At 36.1% G+C, this 19076-nt stretch overlaps 2 protein-coding genes across 3 annotated transcripts; both read right to left on the bottom strand.

Annotated features, from left to right (window-relative positions):
* Positions 1–143: 143 nt before the first annotated feature.
* Positions 144–1823, bottom strand: LOC109045474 (lysophosphatidic acid receptor 6-like). The gene has a single exon (XM_019063352.2). It carries the CDS (start codon positions 1733–1735, stop codon positions 758–760), a length of 978 nt encoding a protein of 325 aa, XP_018918897.2. The 5' UTR covers positions 1736–1823; the 3' UTR covers positions 144–757.
* A 13737-nt stretch (positions 1824–15560) lies between these two features.
* On the bottom strand, positions 15561–18831 carry LOC109057448 (G-protein coupled receptor 55-like). 2 transcript variants are annotated; one of them, XM_042718951.1, is made up of 3 exons: positions 18740–18831; positions 17823–17905; positions 15561–16860 (listed from the first exon to the last, which is right to left on the bottom strand). In XM_042718951.1, exon 3 carries the CDS (start codon positions 16851–16853, stop codon positions 15930–15932), a length of 924 nt encoding a protein of 307 aa, XP_042574885.1. In that variant the 5' UTR covers positions 16854–16860; positions 17823–17905; positions 18740–18831; the 3' UTR covers positions 15561–15929. The 2 variants fall into 2 exon arrangements, with proteins under 2 accessions (XP_042574885.1, XP_018930234.1); XM_019074689.2 differs by lacking the exon at positions 18740–18831 and adding an exon at positions 18093–18641.
* Between the last annotated feature and the right edge of the window lie 245 nt (positions 18832–19076).

Raw genomic sequence — 19076 nt, 5'->3', positions numbered from 1 at the left:
TTGATTGAAACTTCATATTTCACTTCCTTATGCCAGCCTGTGAGCTTTTTGCAACCATGTGAACCGTTTCTCACTTTTTCACACCTCAGTTGAAGTCAGATGTATCATCATAATGCAGATGTTATCCAAGAAGACAAAAGTGATAGATTAAACTTGGCAGAAGTATGCTTGATTTATTTCGACCAACATAATGCATGACACCAAAGTAAAAGTGCACATATATTACTATGCGAAACTTCAGTGCAATCCTGGGGAAGTAAAAATGCAGTTCAAATGTATTACTCAATGACACAAAAACAGAAAAAAAATAAAACTGAACACTTTTTCAACTGTAATGCTGGTAGAAATGCAGCAAAACATAGCAATATACAACCAGAGGGTCCAACATTTTCACAGTAGCTACTGCCCTTGGTTCTCAGTGATAAGCAAATATACACGTAAACAGCTTAGTTGATGATTTGCAACAATGAAAGTTTTGCAGAACAAATTAAAGTATTTATATCACATTGTCAGGTAATGAATCACTGGCTCAACGTTCGGTGTCTTCTTCCCTTTTCACCCACTTTAGTTGCCTAAGCAAGGTCAACAGAGTTGCAACTTTTTAACGATTTGCACATGAGCAGAGATGCGCAACATTCTCGTGCGTGAGTCAGCTTTTGGTTTAAGATCTGTGGGGGGTTTTTACATAACCATTTCCTTTCAGACAAAGAGCTTCTTTACCTCAACAACATAAGCGATTGTGATGGATGGAGCTTTACTATCCGTTCCAACTCATGCTCTGGACCAGGCCGAGACCGACAGTTTTGGATGAAGAGTCACATCTGGTTCTACCTTTAATATTCTTTGAGCTGAAATAGTAGATCAAGGGGTCCAGACAGCTGTTTGTGCTGGCCATGCACATGGTAACAGTCTGTAGGTTAAAGTACATTTCTAGAGAGATACTTCCATGCAAGATGTGAAATCTGCTCAAGCCAAAGAGGATGAAAGCTATGTGAAATGGGATGAAACAAATGGCATAGATGAGCAAGTTAGACAGAAAGAGCATCACAATCTTGCCTTTACTCAGCTCAGAGTTGTATGAGGAAGTCGCCATGCTGTAGCCTTTCAGCTGCCGCACGACTGCCACCGTACAGCCCAGAATAATGCAGAAAGGTATTAAAATACCAAAGAATGTGGCACAGCAGAGGATTGTGAAACCCCAAATCCATTCTTTTTCTGTGTATTTCTCAAAACAGCGTGTAACGTTACATTCTGTGTCATTATTTTCAGGGTGATTTAAGGCTGTTGGGACTGCCAATCCAGCGATGATCAGCCACACGATCGCACACAACACCCAGGCAATCGGTACCGTCCGCAGATGGCGAAATCTCAGTGGATAAACCACGGCCAGCATCCGGTCCACACTGATGAGCGTGATGAAAAGGGAGCTGGAGTAGAGGTTGACGGCAAAGAGGGTCCCTGGAATCATGCACAGAGTGTTTCCCAGCTTCCATTCACCTGTGGCAAAGTAGATGATCCGAAAGGGCAGGGAAAGCGTGAAAAGTAGGTCCGATAAGGCCAGGTTGGCCATGTAGATCACCGGAACGGATTTCCTCAAGCCATTCCGACAAACCAGTATCCAAAGAGACACAAAGTTCAAAGGAAGACCGAACAGCAGCACAATGCTGTAGGTGGAAGTGAAAAGTGGATATCTAAAATGAGATGTGCTGCAGTTATCTGTGTTGTTGTTATGCATTTTAAAAAAAGATACAGGCGAATTTAAGAGAAGTGCCGTGTCGAAATGTGAAATGGCTCTGAAATGCTTTTTTTTCCCTGTGTGCTACCTTTTTTTAGTTCCACTTGTTAGTGACAGGAAACAGTGGGAGGTGTTAGTAAGTGAATTGCATTATCATGCAGATACTTAAGAAGAGCAAACTCTGCTTTGGGGGTTAATGATGTTTTGACGTGTGGTCAAACGTGAACCTGTAAAATGAGCTCATGTAGGATTCAAACTTCAAAGTTTGCATTTGTTTACCACATTTTTTTGTTTTCAGTAGATACCAAATTGTCACTGAGATGCTACCCTTTCAAAAGGTACTAATATGTATTCTTTTGGCACTTTTAAAGTGCTAATATGTACCTTTCAGGTATTAATATATAGCATTCAAGGGTAAATAGAACACAAAGATGTACATTGTACCTAATTGTAAAGCCTCAGTGAAAGCTTTGTACCTGTTTTTCTGAGCGTGTGGAAACAAAAAATTAATTCATCATATCCATGTCATCTTTAGATCATTCAAAAGCTAGCTAAAATTGAGTCTTTGTTAAACTTCCACCTTCATGTACTGAGAGAAATACAAAAGGTCAGAATGTCAGGTAAACCATCTCAGTCTCAGCGTGTTAACATCATTGTTAGTGTTGCTGATATTAACACACATACAGTCATGGCCAAAAATATTGGCACCCTTGGTAAATATTATCAAAGAAGGCTGTGAAAATTAATCTGCATTGTTAATCCTTTTCATCTTTTATTTAAAAAAATCACAAAAATCTAACCTGTCATTGGATAATAAGAGTTTAAAATGGGGAGAAATATCATTAAGAAATAAATGTTTTTCTCTAATACACATTGGCCACAATTAATGGCACCCTTTTATTCAATCCTTTTTGAAACCTCCATTTGCCAGTTTAACAGCTCTAAATGTTCTCCTATAATGCCTGATGAGGTTAGAGAACACCTGACGAGATCAGAGACCATTCCTTCATCCAGAATCACTCCAGACCCTTTAGATTCCCAGCTCCATGTTGGTGCTTCTCCTCTTCAGTTCACTCCTCTCATTTTCCGTAGGGTTCAGGTCAGAGGACTGGAATGGCTTTAGCAGAAGCTTGGTTTTGAGCTCAGTGACCCATTTCTGTGTTGTTTTTGAGGTTTGTGTTTGGGTTATTGTACGGTTGGAAGAACCAAACATGGCACATTATAAGATTTCTAACAGATTCAGTCACTTACTGATTTTTTATCTGTTGGTATTTGATAGAATCCATGATGCCATGTATCTAAACAAGATGTCCAGGACCTCCGGCAGAAATATAGGCCCACAAAATAAAAAATACAGCAGTATATTTCATTGTAAAAACAACATGTGGTGATGTAGGTGCTGTTTTTAAGGTTTTCTGACCCCGAGACTCAATTATTTTTTGCAATTCTCCAGCTGTGACCCTTGGAGAATCTTTAGCCACTCAAACTCTCCTTCTCACCGCACATTAGGACGATATAGACACACATCCTCTTCCAGGCAGTTTCGTAACATTTTCTGTTGGTTGAAAATTCTTAATTATTGCCCTGATGGTGGAAATGGGGATTTTCACTGCTCTAGCTCTTTTCTTAAAGCCACTTCACTAATTTGTGAAGCTCAGTTATCTTTTGCTGCACATCAGAAATATATTCTTTGTTTTTTTTTTCTCATTTTGATGGATGATTAAGGGATTTTGGGCTTTGTTTTCCCCCTTATTTATATTTCTGTGAAACAGGAAGCAATGGCTGGATAATTTCATGTCCATAATCACCCTGGAGTGCTCAAAATTGTGAATATGAATGGGAATATACTTCTGAGATATTTTACTCATAAGAATTTCTAAGGGTGCCAATAATTGTGTCCAATGTGTATTTGAGAAAAACATTTATTTCATAAAGATATTAACAATGCAGATGAATTTTCACAGCCTTCTTTAATCATATTTACCAAGGGTGCTGATATTTTTGGCCAGGACTGTAAATCACTCAAGCAACAAATAAAATCTGCTGTATGCATGGTAAAGTCAGCATAGTCACCATGGATGTGAACTATCTGCAAATATATGAACTATTATGTATATCTGCTAAAATGTGAATGTAGCTGTTTCATTTAAACCAGCAGCGCAGCAGTTTTCTTTGTTGTTTAGGCTTACCAGTAAAACCACATGAGAACTGTACATACAGTAAAAGTTTGTGTAGATTGTCAACAGGCTACAACCTCACAATCTCACCTCTGCTTTAAGAGAACTAAACTAACTGACTCGCCTCAACACAGTCTCACTGATAATGTTTTGACATAAAAGGTCAGTTGAGCTGCAGCACAAGCACAAAACAGCTTTTCGAAAGTCTTGTGGGTGGAGGGGTTGGGGTGGCTCATTGCAAGCAAGATGAACTTGTTGCACATAAACTGAACAGAACATTTTGTTGACAAATAACATTTTGTTATTTCAGCATCAGTATTTTTAAGTTAAAAATTATGTGCAGCTGCAAGTATGTAATGTAGTTGCATGCATGTAATTAATATTTAGAACATTTCTATATATATATATATTTTTTTACTTATATGTTTTATTGCATTTGTTAAAGAATAAATTCCAATAAATTACTCTAACACTGTTTTTAATTGTTTTAGATGTATAGTAGGCTATGTGTCACGTTTCAGCGGTTGTTACTAGTTGTCATGTTACATCACTTGCAGGAAGGTTTTGATGTCGTGGCGCCATCTAGAGGTCGATGTTGCTTATCGAGCCTCGCTCGGACATGCGCGGTTACTCCTCACTAAAAATGTGAGAAAACACGTGAAGTCGGAGAGCATAATAGCGGGTTGTGAAGTGAATAATTCCCTACAATCCATTCAGACAAACCGCAAATGTATTCTAGTACAATAACAATAACAGTACACGAAAACACTACAAATATATAATCGAAACACGATGGTAATCTTTTAAGTACGTACCATGTAAATACCATCATGATAATCAATCATTCACAACCGTGGTCGGCTATTATCTCCTCAACTGTCGTTTTGTTGTTGTTGTTTTTTAACCCCAATTATGAAAATTCAGCTAGTGCTGTCTCACTTTTGGAGATATATTTAAGTTTCCAAAAAACGTATTAGATTAAATTTAAGTTTTTAATATTTCATGTTTATTTGAAGAAGAAGAAAAAATGCACAGAAACGAAGATGTTCAAAATTGGACTAAAATGTAAACACATGAACCTAAAAAAAATCAATAAAACAACATATATGCATTTATTATTATTATTACGTTACGTACTACACATTATATTACTATATTGTTATTATTGCTTATATTTTAGCCTGTTGCACACGTTATTTACATTTTATAATAATTGTAGGCTATTTATTCATTGATTCATTTATTCACTCATTCATATACACGTTTACCCTTACATTACTCTGTTCTCTCTAAATTACTTTTATCAAAAAAAAAACCTTGATATAATGATATTCTGGCGCCATCTGCTGGTTGTAGAAGGAAAAAGGTTAATTCTACACCACAAAAAGGATGAACTAGTCTAACCTGCAAACCATTGTGATAATAATTGAAGGATGATACAAAATAAACTGTAACCCTATGATTCACATAAACCTACAACAACTGTCCAAAAACGTTCCTCTCAAGCTTCTTCAAAAAAGCTCTAGCAGAACAGTAGATTAAAGTGCACCAAGAGCCATGTGGTCAAGGGTGTAGTTGATTTAGAGGATGAGCAACTGTTTAAAAAAGACAAAGAAAACATGCTGGAGACAATGCAAATATGCACTTTATTAGAGAGAAAGTAGTTTGATTTATATAGCCTTTTTGAGGCCTCCAGTGTTATTTGTTCTTTTATCATTATAACATTTTATTAATTTATAAATTGTGATTTACTACCAGAGGTAGCTGTAATTTTAGTAGCTGGCAGTAGCACTGAACAACAAGATATATACCGCAGCATGTCACCACAAGCAGGTGTTGATGTGATCGCCAGTCTTTTCCTGTTGGTTTAAAACACAGTTAGGGTTTAATTTTTTATTTTACTCTAAACGTGTGCAGAATGTTTAATCCTGATAAGCCTGATAGAGTAAAACACATTTGTGCATCTGAAAAATACAGTTCAGAACTGTTAATCATGTACTTCTGCTTAACTAAGGAGGATGTTGCCACACTTCATATATCATATAAACAGACACCTGAATTCCAGATATGAGAAGTCACTCACTATCTTACTAAGTGAAACTAGTGGCACATGGCTCCATACCCACACATTCTTACCCACAACTTGTGGAAATCGGTGGCATAACTCGTACTCAAGTGAATCTGTTCAAAATATACACAGTTTTATTGACACAGAGTACAAAACACAGGTGAGACAAGTCTACACAGATATTTTAACATACTGATTAAGGAGCCAAAACACAGAACAAAAGAGGTTATTGTATGTAATGCTATACCCAATGTTGCATCAGAAACATTTATGAGTCATTGTAAAGGTTTCAGAATGGTTTGTCAAACGACCATCGCGTGTGAGCAAGAAGACCTCAGGTTTCTCATGTTGACAGTGTTTGCATGAGATAAGACAAATACAGAATCTTTGGGGCAAAATCCTTATCACAGGATCAAAAATTCATAGTAAGTGTGATTGATACAATTTAATTCTGAATGAAAATGCCATTGATGACATATGACATTTTTATAGGCCTTGGTTTCCTCAATAAAAACCCAGTACGATTTTTCACTTGACTTCCGGATTACTGTGGCGAAAAAGCTCTGTGACCAACAAAAGCTTATCATTGTTACATGTTTATTTCATCATAATTATCTTCACAAAGGAGCAAGTTCTAGAAATGTTGACGCCTGAATCCTGATACAATCAGCGGAAGTAAAAAGCTAAATGAAGGCTTTAAATGAACTACACCAGTTGCATTACTTCATCTTCACCATCATGATACTTCAGACAACACTTTCATTCTTTATTTAAAGACATTTTTCTTTCCTGTGAGCTTGTAAAAGCAGACTAGTGAGTAGATGAGTGTACCTGTTTGTCGGGGTGACATTTAATGTCCAGGACCACCTCTGTTCTCCTTTAGCCAACCACCTTTTTCAAGACAAGTTAAAGCTTTAAAAAGTTACACTATATCTTACTGATGTATTTTAAGTCATAGCGTGAAAATATCTTGAGCTTGTGTTAACCACAGACTTATTTAATTAAAATCTGCTCAGAAAAAAAAAAAAAAAAAAACACAAAAAACACAAAAAACATTGACTTCAGGACGATGGAACCAAAAGTGCTAAAGTGTTAAATTTCATTTCCAGGTTTTGGCCTACAAAAATACATTATTCCTGCAGCACTCTATTAAATGCAGTATGTTTTTCAAATTCCAAACATAAAATAGGAGTCCTGAGATATTACACCTGTCTCTCTTATAGCCCTAGATTCAAAAACAGCAAAAATGGGTCAGGGGAACAGACCACCTACTTTTAGCCAATCAGAAATGCTATCATATTCTGTGGGTGTTTGCTTTCATGGCTTTGGAGGGTGTAGGTATCAAGGATGTGGTTTTAAGGAAGGGTAGTTATCTAATTTAACATTTAAAGTCTTGTGAAATTTAGACTTCCATTTCACAAATGAAATGGATTTAGGTGATCCTGATCCTGATCCTAAACTCCAATCCAGACAAATTTTGGGATTGTGCAGTTCTGAAGTTCAGGGTAAAGTTTTTGTTCTATTCCCTTTTTCTTCTCATATTTGTCACACTTTGTAGAGTTAAATGGATAGTCTACCAAAAAAAAAAAAAAAAAAAAAAAAAAAAAAATTAAAACCTGTCATCATTTACTCACCCTCATGTCGTTCCAAACCTGTATGAGTTTCTTCTGTAGAATACAAGCAGTGTTGGGGAAAATTAATGCGTTACAATAGGCTATTGTGTTACTCCCTAAAAAGTAACTAATTATGTTAATTTCTTTTTATGGAAAGTAATGCGTTACGTTACTTTTTGCTACTTTTTAAATCTGAGCTGAGCTTGCTTTTTTGTTTTTGATATAAAGAGTTCTATTTTTGGCAAATGTAAAAAACCCTTTCACACCAAAAAGGAAACGACTAAGGCTCAGACTAAAGGAAATGTAAATTCACCTCTGTACAGTAGCAAATGTACAATGTTGCAAACACAAATGTTATGTTTAGCCAAAGTAATTTTTGCTTGTATGGTTGAATTGGATCATGAAAGGTCAGCAGTAAAGACACTGGTTGATAAAAATGGAATTAAATACATAAAGGATATTTGTGTTATTTAACATATTTCAGGTTTGTGTCATATTCTGAGTTTGCATCTCATTGTTTTTCTTCATTTTGGGGAATACTGAAACTGTTTTTCTGCAAGTGAGATACATGCACGTTTACATTCAGTCTAAAACTACAGTAACATCACGTTTCACAGTGCACACAACACCTCTGCACTTACTTCCGATTGCTTTCAGCATAAGAACAGGAGAGCTGTCAGTCAATAAATGGGAAAGCAAAGTAACTGGCATTATTATTTTGAAGTATATTTTCAGATTTTTTTTTTTTTTTTTTTGTAAATGTTACTTTACTAGTTACTTGAAAAAGTAATCTGATTACGTAACTGGCGTAACTTACTTGAACACTGAACGCAAGAGATGATATTTTAAAAATTGTTGCGAATCTAACATCATTGGAGCCCTCTGAATTTCTATGCATGGCTAAAATGAAAACTTTGCATCTCTCAAAAAAATCGTCTTTTATGTTCAAAAAGAAGCAAGAAACAAACTCATGCAGTTTTGGACTGAAGGGTGAGTCAGTTTTGGGAGAACTACCTTCAACTGGAATGAGAGGAGTAATATTTTGTCCATTTATGTCCATAAAACATGCAGTGAACCTCAAGAACCTTTAAAATCAGTCCAACATGTTTCCTTGAAGTCTCTTAAGGTGCAGTCACATCAACTGTTGTTAGGCGAATAAAAGCTGTTTATTTCAATGGGAATCCACACGATCTGGAATTTCATGTGAGGGTGAAAGATTTCTCCATGCCGATTTCGCAATGGGTTCAAGTTGGCATGTGAATTCGCTGAGCTGACCAACAGAAGGCTGTTGGGTTTGAAAGTTACTTTTTTGTGAGCTGTGCTTCACACGTCGCTACTCTATTGACAATACACTCAAAAAAATGCTGGGTTGTTTCTGTAAACAAATTATTGGGTTGATTGTGCTGGGTCAAAAAGTTGGGTTGTTTGGGGTACTGTAAACCCATTATTGGGTTGCTCATGCTGGGTAAAATGATTTGTAACGGGGTCATTCACAAATAAACAGTTGGTTGGGTTATTTTGACCCAGCAACTGGTTTATTACTTTTTCACTCTTTGCGGAACTTTCTGGATTCTTCACTTCTGACTGGAGTGGGCAGTGTTTTATGGTAAGTTAATATGAATGTTTACCTATATTTTTAATAAGTTGTGGTAACAGCAAGCTAATTTCACTGTTCAACATACAGTCTTTGATATGGAAGTGTGAGGGGTAACGTATTTATTCTGTGAAACATTAAATAGACACTGCTAGCCGGTTAGATTTTTTGACAAAATGCAGCATCCTTAAATCCTTAGTTGTAAACCAGCTAGCCTATATATGCAGCCTTTTTGAAATATTCTGTTTAAATTGTAAATTAATCACGTAATTATTATCGTATTCATTGTGGACGTTGCGTATTTAAAAGTGAGGAAAAAGCGTTTTGTATGAAATCCATAGGCCTACAAGCGCAGTAAGTTAGTCCCTCACAGGGCTCGCACGTAAATCGGCGGGAAATAGCGAGTGAGTTGTGTGTGGAAAGTCTGCTGTATTTTAGAAATACTCGTCAGGAAAAGCAACTGAGGTAAGCTCCAGCACAGTCTGCGTGTGTCTTCTGTAAAGTCTCTGTCGGACTCTAAACCAGAATAGTTTTTGCCAAAAAAAAAAAAAAAAAAGGTTTTTATATGAACGTGCAATCTTTACAAACAGCGTCAGAGGAAAGGAGAAATAAATCGATTTCATGTTAAGCGTTTTCTCGCCCTGAAAACAAATTACAAGTTGTTAAGATTTTAGGTGCTAAGACTATAATTTAGTAACGTTATTAAGACAGTGGTCATCGGCCGAGTGTGTGCGAAGAATTTCTGAGGCCAAATAATGTTTTTTGCTATATTCACAACAGCGCCATCTTTGCCATCACACGGGAGGCTGTGACGAATAGACATGCATCTCTAAAAGCAAGTTGTACTGCTATTTACTGTGTTCTGCTGAAACCACTCAAAAATATCTGTCTGAGAAAATTCAATAAAACTCCCCAGTCAATATGAGCTTTGGAAAAAATAGATCCAGAATATATATACAGCTTTTTTTTTTTACTGCGGATGCCATTAAAACACGGTGAGTTTATCCTTTACAGCCTTGCTTTTATACTTGTCATGGCACTGCTCTGAATAAAGTCTTATAAACTAACAGATGACACCGATTTAAAAACGGATATGACCGTGGGCCGAAATGTCAGAAATGTTTAGAGGGCAGCGATGTATTAAAAGCAGACGTCAACGTTTTAAAAACGATCCCCTTTTACACGGATCTGCGAAAATGATTTAAAAGGCTGTATGCATGCCAGGTCAGTAGTTGGCGATGTTACTTCGACAAGAAACTCCCCATGTGAACACATAATTATCAGATAATTATGCGCAGACAGTTTTTGTTGACATGGAGAGAGACAGTAACGTTACTGAGTAAAGGCATCGGATTCAAACTCACTTTGAAATCCGGTTTCAAAAGCTTAAGTTTAAACTCAAAATTCCAGGACCAAAACACACTGTTGTCGTGTAAATGAACAGCCAAAACGCATAAAAAGTTTTCCATTTTCAGTTGAAAACAGTGTCATGGAAGTTACTTACAGAATTTGAAAGCTAATGTCAAAATAATGAATAGAAACTGCCTAAATTCAGCAGTTGGGCTATGTGAAATTCTAATTTAACTTACTTTCAAATTTCATTTTATTGACTGCTGCCACTCATGGACACGTTTGTGAGAGGAAAATTGTCTGAATGGCAGCTTGAAAATCTTATAGACACCTTTAAAGGTAAGTTGGTTTTTATTGGACAATGTTGAGTCTAGGGCTGCAAAATATATCAACATTATTGGAGCATTGCAAATGAGCATATCGCAATCTGCATATGGCGATGGTTTGCGATAACTGCATGATTTAAATACTTTACAGGTAACGTTAGCTTTGTCAGGTTTGCTTTTCTGTACTGCAACAGTAAAACATGGCTGTGCTGCTTTCTCTTCACCAGAAATAATGTGAAACATGTATGTTGGTAATATAATTTTAAGTGTTTAGGCTAATATAATTTAAATCATACCACACTATTTAGCTGTAAGTTATTGCATATCATATTTTTCTTCAATATTGTGCAGCCCTAGTTGTTACAATTTAGAGTAATTAAATAATATATATCCAGCTGGTTGATATCACAAAATAAACCCGTGGAGTGGTCTTGTATCACCCTGAAAATGTTTTGAAATATGTTTTTCAAATCCCCTTCAATCAGGGATACAATGATAGTGACAGCTTTGTTTTATTGTTTACGATCTATAGACATGCTAGTGTGCTGCAGTTAGGCCTGTCACGATAACAATATTCTGGACAATAAATTGTCCAAGAAATTATTGCGATAAATGATAATATTGTCGTTCTGAGACCATTTTCATCTAATGTAATGATAATGGCATAATAATGAAGGTACACCTTGTCAAAGATCTATAAACTTTTATTTCTAAAGAATATTAAACATTGAAAACGGAAGACATTTTAAATATCCACAAAAAATGAACAAAACAACCAAAAACAATAAAAGCAATGGACTATCAGTGTCTGTTAACAAAAAAAAAAATCACTTGAATAAATACCAAAAACAATAAATGGATGTAAACAAAATTGCACTTAAAAAAAATATTAAACATTAGGCTCAGACATAAATAGTGATACATTCCATAACAGGCAAAACACCATATATAAGACTTTTTTTATATAAAAGGCTATCGAATCAACACTCTTGGTTATAGGGCTGTAAAATCGATTAATCGCATCTAACATAAAAGTCTGTGTTAAAATAATATATGTGTGTGTATGTTATATTTAGCACCCATAATATACACAAACATATATTATGTTACACATACCTTCCTTGGACCACTTTTGATAGATACTGACCACTGCTGACCAGGAACACCCCTCAAGTGCTGCAGTTTTGGAGATGCTCTGACCCAGTCGTCTAGCCATCACGATTTGGCCCTTGTCAAACTCGCTCAAATCCTTACACTTGCCCATTTTTCCTGCTTCCAACACATCAACTTTAAGGACAGAATGTTCACTTGCTGCCTAATATATGCCACCCACTAACAGGTTCTGTGATGAAGAGATAATCAGTGTTAAGAAAAGTCAGAAATGCTACTTTAGAAATATGAATTGTTATATACAGCATACTATATAAATGTTAATGCAACTTAATGCAAATTGTTTAGCTGCTAAAGAGGAGACAGCTTTGAAGGTCCTGCCAACTCTGCTTCCCCCATCCATCTACAGGAGAGGAGGAAAGGTCTTCAGACCCACCACAGAGGAGGCCCAGAAGTCATTTATTGACATGCAACCTGTAAGTTTTGCTTTAGTGTTTTTCTACTTCAATAAGGGTGGACGTTTGCACTGTTTGATATGCTTGATAACTATGAAAGTAATTCAGGGTTACAATATTGATAATTTACAATATTTATAATTTTGAAAGCTGCAGTCCATAACCTTTTTTTTGTGTGTGTTCAAAATTTACAAATAGTATATAATGAATGAGTACATCATGAATACATTTTCCAAATCGTGTTTTTGTCTTATCCTGAATCACTAACGGTACACCTATATAATAAGTCTTTATATTCAGACCATTTTAGACTGGCGGAGGAGCACAGTACCTGTGTGACTCGTCATAGACATAAAAAGAGAGAAGTAACTCCGGTTACAATGTTCTTCCGCAAAACGCATGCAGTTCTGTTTATTAACCGCTAGAGCACCAAAAGTTATGGACTGCAGCTTTACCCAACAACAGTTAAGGAAAGCTGCAATTCGTAACTTTTTTTGGATACAAATTTTTACAAAAATCTGTTATTGAGCAAGTACATGAAAGATCAGTGTCCTTTCCCAGTGTCCCAGTCACCTTAAAGGATTAGTTCTCCCCAAAATGAAAATGTCCTAATAATTTACTCACCCCAATGCCATCCAAGATATCCATGTCTTTCTTTCCTCAGTGCGAGAGAAATTGTGTTTTTTGAGGAAAACATTTCTGGATTTTTCTTCTAACAATGGACTTCATTGGTGACCATTCTTTAAGTCCAAATCAATGCAGTTTAAAAAGTCTTTGAAGTGTTTAAACGGCTGTACACGATCACAGCTGAAGAAGAGGTTGTTATCTAGTGAAACGATAGGTCATTTTAAATTTTTTTTATAATTTATAGACTTTTTACCTTCAATAGTTCGGACTGAGCTGATCAACAAACGGACAGGGAATTACGTCATCACGTTGAAAGGTCACGCCTACTATTCATATTCATCAGAATGTTATTCATTTACTATTCATATTCATATTCACTGAATACTATTACTATATATATATAATTGCAAATAATACTATTTGAACTATCCTCCTACGTATGGTCGCATTGTAAACAGTGGGGCGGTACTTCTGCCGGCGCCGGCATGACCTTTCAACGTGATGACGTAGTTCCCTGTCCGTTTGTTGATCAGCTTAATCCGAACTATTGAAGGTAAAAAGTCTATAAATTATAATTTCAAATTTTTTGAAAATGACCTATTGTTTCACTAGATAACAACCTCTTCTTCAGCTGTGATCGTGTACAGCCCGTTTAAACACTTCAAAGACTTTTGAAACTGCATTTGGACTTAAAAACGATGGTAACCAATGAAGTCCATTGTTAGAAGAAAAATCCAGAAATGTTTTCTTCAAAAAACATAATTTCTCTCGCACTGAGGAAAGAAAGACATGGATATCTTGGATGGCATTGGGGTGAGTAAATGATTAGGACATTTTCATTTTGGGGAGAACTAATCCTTTAACTTCCCCCGATTCACAACGGTACATTTATAATAATGATTTATAATTTGAGCTGTCGAGTCCGATTTCACTGGAAATGTCTGTCTGTATACTAAGAATATACAGCTATTATATCGCAAGTCAGAGTACTGGTGATGGTGCTTCATTTTTAGCTTGTTCTTATAGCAGTTATTTAGAATTTAAACCACATCAAGAAAATGGCTTCAGATGAACCAAACCAGTAAATGAGAAAACAAAAAGTACTGTAAGTAAACAACAATAAACAAAGAACAGAACATTTTACCTGAAGAATAACATTTAAATGAGAAAACTATAGGCCTTTATCAAAGTATGTGTCGTCACATCTGGCTCTGATTAGTAGTGTAAAGGAATTTCCGCCTGGATTATTTTCAATGGACAGGCGCCAGTTTAAAATTTAAACTTACATGATACCCTACCATGCATGTCATCTTTCATTTTATTGTGTAACATTATCTTTCCTGTAGCTCAAACAGTAGAGCATTGGCGCTTGCAATGGCAAGATTATGGGTTTGATTCCCAGGGAAAGCAAAAACTGATAAGAATGTAAATGTGTATCTTGAAATGCAATGTAAGTCGCTTTGGATAAAAGCGTCTGCCAAATGCATAAATGTAAATTATCTAAGCTGAAAATTATCTAAGCTTATCTAATTGATCATTAGTGCTGCCAGTCAGGAGATTAACAAGCGGGTTTGTGAGTTTTAATGTTAAAGACACTATCAACATTACAGTAATATTTAGACTTTTTTAATGCCTAAATGTTGATAATATTAGTCCAAATTATTATTTTATTACCATTACTATAAATATGTAAATACACATTTTGTCATATTTGGTAATGTTTGCAATACAAATTTTTTTTTATATTTCCACCAAAAAAGCTTAACTAGCATGTCAGTTATATTGCAGCACTCTAAGTTATTGTGTGTAATCAACAGGTTGGGACCAACATGGTTGAATATTTAAACCATGAGATGACTGGAGCATTGCTGCACATTCTGTGCCTCAGTGATGAGACAAGGGGGACATCACAGACCTTTGCCATTATTCCAGGCCACGCCATTGAGACTGTGTCTTTGTTGGAGGCGGTTGATCTTTGCTTTAAAGCCTCTTTTTGTTTTGATGTTCAGTACACCAAGCAGTGTCTCCCCCCTGGGAGTTTCTCCAGCATGCTGTATATCAAATTGAAGGAAAAAAGTCCTCCTCTGTAAAGTTTTTGAGGACAACAGTGGTCTCAGGCTCACATGATATGTAGATGATTTTAAAATGTATTTTGTTGCTGTTCTTAAATCAACACATCTTAATAAATTAAATTGTAATCGTATGAGAGTTCAAATTAGTTGTTTAATGACTTTTAATGCCTGAATATTTGGACAGATTTACATTTGTTATAAAGTCTGTGGGGAAGGGTGAATGTCAGAGGGTGTGTGGGTGGGGGTTTGGGATGGGGGGGTAAAGAATGTATTCAATATTGTATACAAACAAAGTATTAAAGAAATGTATTGTTTTTAAAGAAATAATATGTTTTAAATTAAATGAGATTGAAATCACATATACATGGCCTCTCTGGTTTATTGTATTACAAAGACAATAATTATTTTACATTCGTAATATAAAATATATTTGTAACTAATGTATAAAGGCAGTGAGACAGGAAATAATCTATTTATTATTAAATAATAACTATTTATTTGACTAAACTATTTGTTTGACTTAACCCAGCAAGAGGGTTCATTTTACCCACTGGTTGGGTCAAATGAATGACCCAGTAATATGGGTTAAACGGTAAAACCCAGCACTTGGGTCAAACCAACCCAGCGCGTGTTCTGTCCAATAGTGACCCAGCAGCGTGGTTAAGGTTGGGTTATTTTTTAACCCAGCAGTTTTTAGAGTAGACTCTTTTCGACCGCAAAATTTCGCTAGTACGACCACACCTTTACTTCCACTGGAAATCCATCAGAACACATTCTGAAAGACTAATAAACTGAGTTTACCTCAGACATCTGAGCTGCTGTTGGTTCTCGCTCTGTTGATGGACAGTCTAAACGTCTCTTTGGTGGATCGGACTTCCTTCGCAATGAAATAGTAGCACAGTGCGTCCAAGCAGCAGGTCACGTTTGCAATGTTCATTGACACCTGTATGAAAAGGGCGATGTTCTGTTGCTGTTTGCAGTCAGAAATAAAGCTATTACGGACAAGATACTGCAGGAATATAGCCACGTGACAGGGGGTGAAGGGCACTAGGAAGGCCGCTAGGCTGCTGTAGATGATTCTCACACCAGCTTGCCTACTGCGGTCACTGTTCTTTGAGGCTTTGAGAGTACGGACACTCTGAATGGAACACGCCACAAGTACTCCGGCGGGCAACAGAAAACCAAAGACCTCTAGGCACACGATTATTTCAGTGCTCCAACCCTTGCTGGAGAATTCATGGAAACAGGTGAAATTTCCACTTTTCTCTTCCCGGAAGGTGTAGATGGGTGAAGTCATTGCCATAACGAACACCCAAATTAAAATGCAAACAATCAAGGCGTTTTGTTTTGAACGCACCTGCTTGGCTCGAAATGGGTGGTTTATACCGATGTACCGGTCTATGGCTATGCACACAATTGTGTAGATGCTACCATACATAGCTACAAAGTAAAGACTTTCCAGAAAGGAGCAAAATAGCTTCTTGTCTTCTGCCCACTTTTGGTGTGCTGCATGCATTTTGAAGGGCAGCTGCAGCAGCAACAGCAGGTCCATCAGAGCCAGGTTGGTCATGTAGATGGAGGACTCGGTCCATTTTCTGAGCAGCACACAGAAGACTACCAGTGCTGCAATGTTTAACGCCAAGCCGAACACCAGGACAGGCACGTAAATCACCAAGTCCAGCTTCTGTGTTAAAGCGTCCACGTCTTTAGTTGAGCAGTTCGTCATAGTGAAACTGGCATGGAGAGAGGTGCGAAATACATCACAAACGTTTTCATGAAATTTCGAACTTTCACAACTGAAATTTGCATATTACATGCACAGTCATGGTGTTATGCTTTCTATTTTCACTTGATGCAACAGTTATTGTATTTACATTAGATTTCAAAAAAGAACAACTTAAAAAAAAATGTGGATGATTTGAATGCAACATGCTAGGTCTGTTTTCTATATGCATCAAAACTGCCTTGCTCGGACTTTTCAAACAAATAACTGCACATTTTCTTTCTAAAATGATAATAAAAATAAAAAATTGTAAGGGAATTGTTTTTGTTAATAAGGCAAAAGGAAGCTGCATGTAGAAAGTACCTGATGACTTGAAGCTCGTTTTTCATTATGATGTTTCATACGACTTCAGACACATTTTAGAAGGGAAGTTTCTATTGTTCTCATTTCGAACAAGTTTCCACTTATTTAAAAAATTAACATGATGTTCATTTGCTGGTGATCAACATTTATTTACTCTGTATGATAAACCCTTCATTTTATGTTTTTATTTTTATTTTTTATCATTCCAGCCAAAAAATGAGACTCTCGTGCACTCTTGTTTCACACTGAAGTAACATTTTAGTAAGATCAATAAATAGAACTTACCATAATCAATTGCATCAAGCACTTTGCACCAAAGATTAAAATTCTCTCATGCTATGTCATTAAAGTCTAAAATTCATCACTGGTGCAATTTTGCACATTTGTTTAATTTATTGTAATTATTATAGTAAAATATATTCATGTAAATATCAAGAAGGATTATGTGAAATGTTAATTTATTGTTTAAAAATGCAGTAATTTAAAAGACAAAAATTAGAAAATGACAAATGTAATGATTGACAGATTTTTTTTTTTTTTTTTTGGTAATTCGTTCAATTGTTCTGCGTATAATTTTTGCCACTCTTTAGTTCATCAGTATATTCTTACCTTCGCCGATGATTTCAAAGTATCATTTCTCCTTGAGTGAAACTGGTGGTAGTTTTCCGTGGTAATGAACTCATGAAGTAAATCTTTGTTAAGAAACATAATATAACCGTTAAAAAAAAATGCAAAGGAAATGATGACTGTGTAATGCAATTACCAAATACCTCCAATTTTGGACACATTTTGATAAACACATGCTCACACAGTCTTACACAAGCAACCTGCTTTCATCTCACAACACCCAAACAAATTAGATTAAATTAAAGTTTGTACCTCTGCTGCCAAAGTTTTTCGCAAACCGATAAACCACAAGAACAAAATCCGTTAAATGTGACCTAAGCAGGACAAACTGGCAGATGTCTTTTTATCTTCATGCATTATCTATGAAGTACAGACAATATTTAAGCTTCCCACTTATGCCAAACGTTAAACCTCTTCGACATTTCATCTACTTCTACATATCTTGCGACGCATGTCAATAAACCACAGTCTTTCCCTTTTTCAGACATGTGGGCTGCATCTCTCACGAAACCATGTCTGGTCTGCAAAAATCATCATTAGTCTCTTGAATGAAATGACGACTGGTTTTGTCCCACCTGAACACTACAAAGGATAACAGTGGTATATGCACAGTACTTATGTTACTAATCATATATCTTACAGCCATAATATTTTTACACACAACATTTCAATGAAGCTGCAAGCTATTTTCTAACACTGAAGCTCAGTTGAAGAGAGAATACATTTACTGAAATTATGCCTCTGCAATATCTAAACTGATTCCAATAAAAGAGGTTGTTATGACCTAAAACACACACACACACACACACACACACACACACACACAAATAATTCTGTTCCCTTGGTTTATTAGCAGAGACCTTAATATAGCATTAAATAAAATGAGTGTCTGTGCTTACCAGGACATATCTCACAGGAGATACTTTTCTTAAATGCTATCAAGAAAACTGTAGTTAGAAGCACTTCTGTTTTCAGAGGTTTTGTCTGTGACCACATCCTTGCTAACAGAAACATGCCTTTAGTACTTTTCTCATATCTTCCTGTTAGCCTGTAAGTAGGCTACTTCATTTTCTCTTAGTCAGTATAATCACAGCTCATATAGATGGGTATAGCTGACATGAAACACATTTTGGGAAGTTAACACACCCTGCGGGGTGTGACATACTATACTTCATCCTAATCTATTTTAAAAAGCATTAATTTCCAAATATGATGTATGCGGCTATTGTGAGCTCA

This window comes from Cyprinus carpio, chromosome B2, assembly GCF_018340385.1.
Source record: "Cyprinus carpio isolate SPL01 chromosome B2, ASM1834038v1, whole genome shotgun sequence".
In the NCBI taxonomy this organism is placed as follows: Eukaryota; Metazoa; Chordata; class Actinopteri; order Cypriniformes; family Cyprinidae; genus Cyprinus; species Cyprinus carpio.
The sequence above is the reverse complement of the archived record's forward strand: the minus strand, read 5'-3'. Positions and strand labels throughout refer to the sequence as shown.